This window comes from Pogonomyrmex barbatus, unplaced genomic scaffold, assembly GCF_055798465.1.
Source record: "Pogonomyrmex barbatus isolate J1 unplaced genomic scaffold, ASM5579846v1 scaffold6, whole genome shotgun sequence".
In the NCBI taxonomy this organism is placed as follows: Eukaryota; Metazoa; Arthropoda; class Insecta; order Hymenoptera; family Formicidae; genus Pogonomyrmex; species Pogonomyrmex barbatus.
This window is the reverse complement of record NW_028297160.1, coordinates 1,016,368-1,024,874: the sequence shown is the minus strand read 5'-3', so window position 1 is coordinate 1,024,874 and position 8,507 is coordinate 1,016,368. Positions and strand designations below refer to the sequence as shown.

The window sequence follows — 8,507 nt, the reverse complement described above, 5'->3', positions numbered from 1 at the left end:
ACATTTTTTATCTTGTATCATTGCATGTTTTTAAAATAGCCACCCATCCTACTTGGGATCCTGCTCGATGCTGCTTAATTTCTATAATGAGATGAAATCTGCAACTGAAATGATGAACACGGAACTTTGACATAAAATATGATAGATCCAGTTAATGAATGTCACTAAATGATATCATGTGCCTAATAGCACATGATATCATTCGAATATTCTACACTCGTACTGAAAGTACTGTGATCATACTATTATCTAATATATCAGAGAACATTCATATGACATCTTGATGGTATATTATTTCTCATATATTCTCATCTTTAGAATATACTGAATATATCCTATCTGCACATGATCTCATACGAATATTCTGTATTTATACTGAATGTACTGTGACATACCGAAGATACTAAGATTATTTGCATAAAATCTGTGTAGAATATCATTTGTCGTATGTCGTATCCCAAGTAACAAGATGATATCATTATGATGATTTAAGATTATTTTTCGTCATTCAACATCAGTGTACTAAATAATGATGTAAAATAAATGTAACATTTGTCACAAAATATTACCGTTATAAATATATCGTCATTTAATCGTCATTTTTAATGAATAAATAATGAAATAACATTATTAATTATTATCTTTCTTAATTAACTGTAATATATAAATAAGAAAAATATTTCCTACATTTAATACAATTATTGACAAATTCATAAACAAATAAACAAAATATATTCAACAATTTATAAACAATTTTCATAATAAAAATGACTCTCATTAAACATAATATAGGTTCACGAATCTATATATGTAATTAAATTATTTACAAGAATTACATATGCAATTGAGATTTTAAAATTAAGACTATTTATATCATAATATAGTAAAATATTTATTAATCTAATTAGATCTATCATATTTTATGTCAAATTTCCGTGTAAATTCACTTATATCATCATTTCAGTTGCAGGTTTCATCCTATCATAGAAGTTAAGCAGCATTAAGCAGGATCACAAATAGGATGGATGACCATTTTAAAAACATGAAATGATACAAAATAAAAAATTTTTCATTACTTTCTTTCAGTTTTTTTTTTATTTTTTTCATTTATTTTCCGTAAGAAGTCACGTATATTAAATTTTCACGATCTATATGGCGATCTGAGATATTCTTATGCATGTCCTACATAATATACTGTTTTTAAACCATTTTCATCCTGTAATCATACTGCGGGATATTCTCCAGTACATATTAGGGATTAGGTTAGTGAGCGGTAGTAACGATCTAAGTACATTCCACAGTATATCGCAGTACGTATTTTGAATGTTCGGAGAATATCTCGAATATACTTGTATGATATCTCGTGGAACGTTCTCAGAATAGACGAATGCTATTAAGGTATATATTCTATATATTACACTGTTGCTTTTGTTTTCTTTATGTGATCCAACAGTGCCAAGTTTTTTTTACATAACAATTTTTTAATTTAAATTAAATTTTTTTCATTTTGTAATATTACTTCTTTAATTGTTTGTAATCAAATCTTTTATTCGATTCAAATATACATGTACTTAAAAATTACAGAAGGATATGCCGGAATATTATATACTTTATTCTCTATATACTCTATTCTGAGAACGTTCCACGAGATATCATACAAGTATATTCGAGATATTCTCCGAACATTCGAAATACGTACTGTGATATACTGTGGAATGTATTTAGATCGTTACTATCGCTCACTAACCTAATCCCTAATATATACTGGAGAATACCCTGCAATATGGCTACAGGATGAAAATTGTTTAAAAACAATATATATTATAGAGCATGCATAAGAGTATCCCAGATCGTCACATAGATCGTGAAAATTTATAATATACGCGACATCTCTTACGGAAAATAAGTGAAAAAAATGAAAAAAACTAAGAGAAAGTAATGAAACATTTTTTATCTTGTATCATTGCATGTTTTTAAAACAGTCACCCATCTTACTACTCATACTTGTGATTCTGCTCAATGCTGCTTAACTTCTATGATGGGATAAAACCTGCAACTGAAATGATGATATAAGTAATACGGAATTTTGACATAAAATATGATAAATCTAGTTAATAAATATTTTACTATATTGTCATATAAATAGTCTTAATTTTAAAATCTCGATTGCATATGTAATTCTTGTAAATAATTTAATTACATATATAGATTGAATCTATATTATGTTTAATGAGAGTCATTTTTATTATGAAAATTGTTTATAAATTGTTGAATATATTTATTTGTTTATGAATTTGTCAATAATTAAATATGGGAAATATTTTTTTTATTTAAATATTACAGTTAATTAAGAAAGAATAATTATTAATGTTATTTCATTTATTCATTAAAAATGACGATTAAATGAGGATATATTTATAACGGTAATATTTCGTGACAAATGTTATGTTTATTTTGTGTCATTATTTAGTACACTGATGTCGAATGACGAAAAATAATCTTAAATCATCGTCATAATAATGTCATCTTGTTACTTCGGATACCACAAATGATTCTACACAGATTTTATGCAAATAATCTTAGTATCTTCGGTATGATCACAGTACATTCAGTATAAATATTCATTATAGAATATTCGTATGAGATCATGTGCTGATAGAATATATTCAGTATATTCTGAAGATGAACTTATGACTATTATACGAGAAATGATATACCATCAAGACGTCATATGAATGTTCTCTGGTATATTAGACAATAGTACGTATGACCACAGTACTTTCAGTACGAGTGTAGAATATTCGAATGATATCATATGCTATTAGGGTATACATATATTGAGATAGAATGAAAGCTACTACTACTTGTGTTAGATACATATCATTTAAATTAAATTGGGTTAAACACAATTTTATATCATTAATTTTTAAAAAGAATTAAAGCTACTATCACTTAGGTTGGTAGAATAAGCTTTCAATGAAGATATAAATATATGAATCATTGATTTACATTTTTTAAAAGCAATTGTAGATTTAACTTTTAAGATAATGCGACTATAACTTGGCATCACTTTCTTGCTATTAAATCTTTTATATAAATGATATACATATTTAGGGTTGAGTATTAGATACTATTTGAATTTAATAAGATTATGATATAACACTTAGGTTTAAATAGAAAACTCTTAAGTGACAAAGATATATACTTAGATTTTATTTCTATTTTTCTATGATCTTGAATATTTAAATAAATATTCAAGATTCATTCTCAAATAAATGCGATTGAGGTAAATGTTATTATATTTGATACTCTTTTTTTACCCTTTTGTAAAAGGGTAATTTTATAATGATATCAGATACAGAGATCACAAAGATACTAGCACTTAGATTTTATTTTTTAGTTTAATCACAACTAGAATTGAGTTAGATATGGCAATTTCGTAACATAATTTTTTTTAAAGAATTAAAATTACTACTACACATGGAAAGCAACTTCGAAGTTTTTTCTTGAATCTTGTCTTACTATCGAAAATTTGTGAGAATTTCAACTTTGATGAAGTCTGTATAAATTAATGAAGAATCAAATTAAATTTTCTTGGAATAAGAATGTTAAAAAGATTTCGAAAATTTGATCAATATCAAATATCAATGTTTTCCTTGATGCTCCGAAAGGAAAGAAGAAATTCATTTTGAATATAGATACTTCAAATATTAATGTAATCTTATCACAGAGACAGAACAGAATAGAAAAAATAATAACCTATTTTAGTCATGGACTGAAAACAGCAAAGATGAAAAAAAATACTCACCGGGAATTTCTAGCTATTATGGATGGCTCGATAACATCTTTTTACCATTATCTTTATAAACGAAAGTTTTTGATTCGTACGGATCACATTTCGCTCAAATAACTAAGGTCTTTAAGAACTTAAGAACTAGAAGAACAATTGATGCAAGAAAGATTACAACAATAAAGCTGAATTTGAGATTGTTCATTGAAAAGGTCAAAATCATGGTAACACTGATGAATTATCTAATATCTCCTAATTTCTAAATTTTTAAGTACAACATGAATCATATTTATTGCATAAGTAAAATAAAGAAAATGTATATATGTAATAATATTCAAATTAATTAAATCCTTTTCATTGTTATCATATTATAATTTCCTTAATCATCCAAGTGTATTTTATGATCTGGCTTTATAAATTTCTTCATCCTTGCTTTGTCTCGTTTCCTAAATCACATAAATTATATATAAATTTTTTTAAAATGTATGTAAATAAAAATTAGTTCAATTTATTAATATAACTTATTGATATTAAAATTCAATTGTTTATTTAAATTCTCTTTTCGCTAATTTTCTTCGTTCTCTTTATTCTGAAATTCTTTCTTTAATCAAATTGTGCCAAATCTATTATCCCAGAATTCTAATGAATTACACATTATTTAATTTTTTTATACTTACAATTTTATGACAGTAGGGGCAATAATGTTTCTTTGTTGAAGTGACTTATATCGTTCTTTCAGTAAATTCTTAGAAGGTTTACAGTTCCTTAAATTGCCAGTTAATTCTTCTGCAAGCTGGAAATCAGGATCAATGGGTTCAAATTTTGTTTTACTCAGAATCTTTGGCATAACCGATTCCCTCTCACACTTTTTCATTCGTTTTTGTTGCAAAAATACTTGCTTTTTTTCCTCAGCTTCTATTTGCTTTTGTAGAGTTTTTAATTTATAAATATCGGAAATTTTTTTTTTCTCGAGCTTAGCCAATATACGTTCATTAGCCGCTTGTTTTTGTTCTTGTTGTTTTCTTCTTTGTACAAGAGTCTTTTTGGTATTCTTTACAAATTTACTGTTTGCTTTTACAATGGAAGAATCTTCTTTTTCATAATTATCTTTCTCAATTAACTTTAAATCTTCTGTTATTTGTTTATTTTCAAGCAAACCCTCTAACATTTCTTTCATCATATGTTCATCTCTTTTTTTTAATGAAATCTGAATAAACAAATATTTAATATTGCAAATTTACATTTAAGGAACATTTTAAATATTTAATTTTGAAATATTTAAATTAAAAATTACAAGATGATAATATAAAACTATTATTTATTATAAAAAGAATTAAATATTATCAAATGTTAAATATATAATGAAATATTAGAAATTAGTAAAAAAAAATTGTTTATTTTATAATATAAAATAAAATAAAATTTATATTAAAATGAAAAATATTACTATTTTACCTTTTCAAACATCTGAGTTGTGACTCTGTCCAAATGTTCTTTTTGTTTCATCAATTCTAATTCTTTCTGTATGATTTCATGCAACAATTCTTGATGATCAGTGTATGATGGATTATAAGATGTACCTGGATGTGGTACTTCTATTACTGGTATAACAGATGGCTTTTTCTGTAAAGGCAATTTTTTTTTTTTCATTCCTAAATAATTAATTGTATGCCTAATGCTATCTGAAGACATCCATTTAGCAACTGTTTCTGGTAATAAGTCATTAGTAGTATTCCATATATCATCTTTAATTTCTCCTCTTATAGGCTGATTCTGTAAAGCTGCTTTTGCAAGCATTCTATTTTTCAATGCTTCCTTTTCTTTTAATTTAAGAATGCCCTTTTTTCTTCTTTCTATTTCATGTGGCTGTAATATAGAATTCATGCGTTCTTTTTTCATCCTAACTTGGTTTCGTTTAGAAATTGGATCAGGAACATGTGTATGTGATTTCAAAGACGCAAAACATCTTGGTTCTTTATTCTTTAATGCTAATCTAGTAGCACATTTGGAAGTTAAATTTTCAGTAGCATTAGTTTTGTCAACAGTATATAACTCAGCATCTGTCAGTTTAGTTAGAGTGATACCCAAACGTTCTTCAAATCTATTATTATCAAGGAATGCATCTATATCCTTTGTATCAATATATTTCCTCCATGATTTTTTTGTCTTCTTAGAGACTTTATGCTTCTTAAATTTGGAATCGTTCATTTCTAAAAAAAATTTGTTGTGCATTATATATATATATATATATATATATATATATATATATATAGAGAGAGAGAGAGAGAGCTGCCTATTTTAATAATGTATAAAAATCGATTTTATATAATTCAAAATCTACCACATAGATTCAAAATCTATCTATGTGTGATATGAATATAACACATAAATGTAGTAATGATCATTATTGATTTTTCTAAGAATATTAATTAATATGACAATTAATAAATAACAACACCATAATATTTAATACTTTATTTTTTTACACTAGTTAAATATCATCATAGTGATATTCTTAAGATAATCAATTACAATCATTACTGCATTTGTAGTTACACACATGCATACACACACACACACACACATATAACCACACATACCACACACACATACACACACATATAACCACACATACCACACACACACACACACACACACACACACACACACACACACACACACACACAATTATATATATTACACACATTTGTGTGTATGTGTGTGTGTGTGTGTGTGTGTGTGTGTGTGTGTGTGTGTGTGTGTATATTAAATGTTTTTTTTTAACAATTAGATAACTAATTATATTTTATTTTTAAATTTTTAAATATGTATTCATGCACATTTATATATTCATAATTCATAATTTTTGTATCTTTATCGTAATCGTTTTCTAATTATTAGGAGGATACTAACCTATAGTACTTTAAATCTCCTTCTACGCTTATTTATATATTTATAATATATTTATCGATTATTATAGTGAATTTCATTAAAATGTTTAATGATGTCACGTACGAAATATATATTATCAATCTCACTAATTTTTTGTAAAATCAATAAATATACTACCGAAATATCCTGACACGCACGCTGTTTTATGTTGACACGTGATCCAAGAGAGAGAGCATCTTGAATGATATTTGTTCTTTTTAAGCTGTATTGCGCATGTGTAAAGGTGCAACTTCATGCAGCGAAACAAAGGCCAGGAATTCTATTCTTGAAACATATCTATACGAAAATCCTATAGTTTATGTGACATATATTATAGGATTTTCGTATGGGATATGTTTCAAGAATAGGGCCCCTGTATGCCTATTCTCTAACTTCGTAACGACAATGTCGTTATCGTTAGTGTCGGTCCAATAGGTGATTTAAGCTTTAAGACGTAAGAAATTGACCAATTATAATCGAATATGAAAAGAATATTCGACTATGATTAGTCAATTTCTTACGGCTTAAAGATTAAATACTTATTGTAGACCGACACTTAGTGTCGGTCCACAATAAATATTTAATCTTTAAGTCGTAAGAAATTGACCAATCATAGTAGATTATTCTTTTCATTTTTATATTATAATTGGTTATAATTGGTCAATTTTTACTTCTTAAAGCTTAAATCACCTATTGTGGACCGACACTTACGTAGCGATAATCGTCGCTTACACTGGCGATACTATAAAGACAAAGCTATTCTGTAAGTGTCGGTCCACAATAGATGATTTAACCTTTAAGAAGTAAGAAATTGACCAATTATAATCGAATATGAAAAGAATAATCGACTATGATTGGTCAATTTTTTACTTCTTAAAGCTTAAATCACCTATTGTGGACCGACACTAAGTGTCGGTCCACAATAAGTATTTAATCTTTAAGTCGTAAGAAATTGACCAATCATAGTCGATTATTCTTTTCATATTCGATTATAATTGGTCAATTTCTTACTTCTTAAAGCTTAAATCACCTATTGTGGACCGCACTAACCGAGCTAACGAAAAGATATCAATATAAAATGTGATTTCGATGTCGTTATCGTAACCGAGTATACTCGGTTTCATATAACTTTTTCGTTATAATATTCAATAAAATCTCTTTTCTAACATCCTTTTCCGATGAGTTTAGGAATGTGAAAATAAATTATCTATGATAAGGTTATAAACTTATAATAAAGTGGTAAAGTGGGAAATAGTAGAAGAGATAAATAAAGCCTATGCAATGTTAGAGTAAGTATATATAAATAATTTAAGTAATATATGAAAAAATATTGATAAATTATATATGAAATTGATATTAATTATTAGCAGTTCAATTGCCCAATGATTAATTATTTATTTTGAGTGTTAAAAGCACTGTTTGTTAGTATTATATACAACAGGTTACATAGAAAATTAATACATAATTTTTTAAAATTATTAAAATATAATAATTAAAATATAATAAATATAATATAATAATAATTAAATTATTAAATATAATAATAAATTATTCATAATTATTAATTATTATTAATAATCGTAATAATTAATAATTATATTTAATATAATTTAATGCTATTAAATATAATTATTTAAATTATTTGTTAAAATTTTTTTTACATATTTAAAAAAATTTTTTTTAAATAATATATTCCATGCCAAATATCCTTCTGCCATTTTATCTTAAAAACAAAAGAAAATCTTAACTCCTTATCTAAAATTTTTTATGAAAAACATCTGGTTTA

General features: G+C 25.7%; 1 protein-coding gene across 3 annotated transcripts; it reads right to left on the bottom strand.

Annotated features, from left to right (window-relative positions):
- Positions 1-3,976: 3,976 nt before the first annotated feature.
- Positions 3,977-7,013, bottom strand: LOC105425061 (ribosome biogenesis factor Nop53). 3 transcript variants are annotated; one of them, XR_016140588.1, is made up of 5 exons: positions 6,860-7,013; positions 5,246-6,000; positions 4,690-4,997; positions 4,468-4,583; positions 3,977-4,236 (listed from the first exon to the last, which is right to left on the bottom strand). XR_016140588.1 is itself a non-coding variant. In XM_025217758.2 (4 exons), the coding sequence occupies exons 1-4, from the start codon at positions 6,975-6,977 to the stop codon at positions 4,170-4,172; spliced, it is 1,470 nt and encodes a 489-aa protein (XP_025073543.2). In that variant the 5' UTR covers positions 6,978-7,012; the 3' UTR covers positions 3,977-4,169. The 3 variants fall into 3 exon arrangements, 2 of the variants coding, with proteins under 2 accessions (XP_025073543.2, XP_088938466.1); XM_025217758.2 differs by having other exon boundaries at positions 4,468-4,997; positions 6,860-7,012; XM_089082340.1 differs by having other exon boundaries at positions 4,468-4,997; positions 6,704-6,939.
- Between the last annotated feature and the right edge of the window lie 1,494 nt (positions 7,014-8,507).

Coding starts and splice junctions, on each gene's coding strand:
- LOC105425061 (XM_025217758.2), bottom strand. CDS start 6,977: ATGAAGTTGCACCTTTACACATGCGCAATACAGCTTAAAAAGAACAAA. Junction 6,001..6,859: donor GTGCGTGTCAGGATATTTCG/GTAGTATATTTA, acceptor AATTTTTTTTAG/AAATGAACGATTCCAAATTT. Junction 4,237..4,467: donor GCCCCTACTGTCATAAAATT/GTAAGTATAAAA, acceptor TATGTGATTTAG/GAAACGAGACAAAGCAAGGA.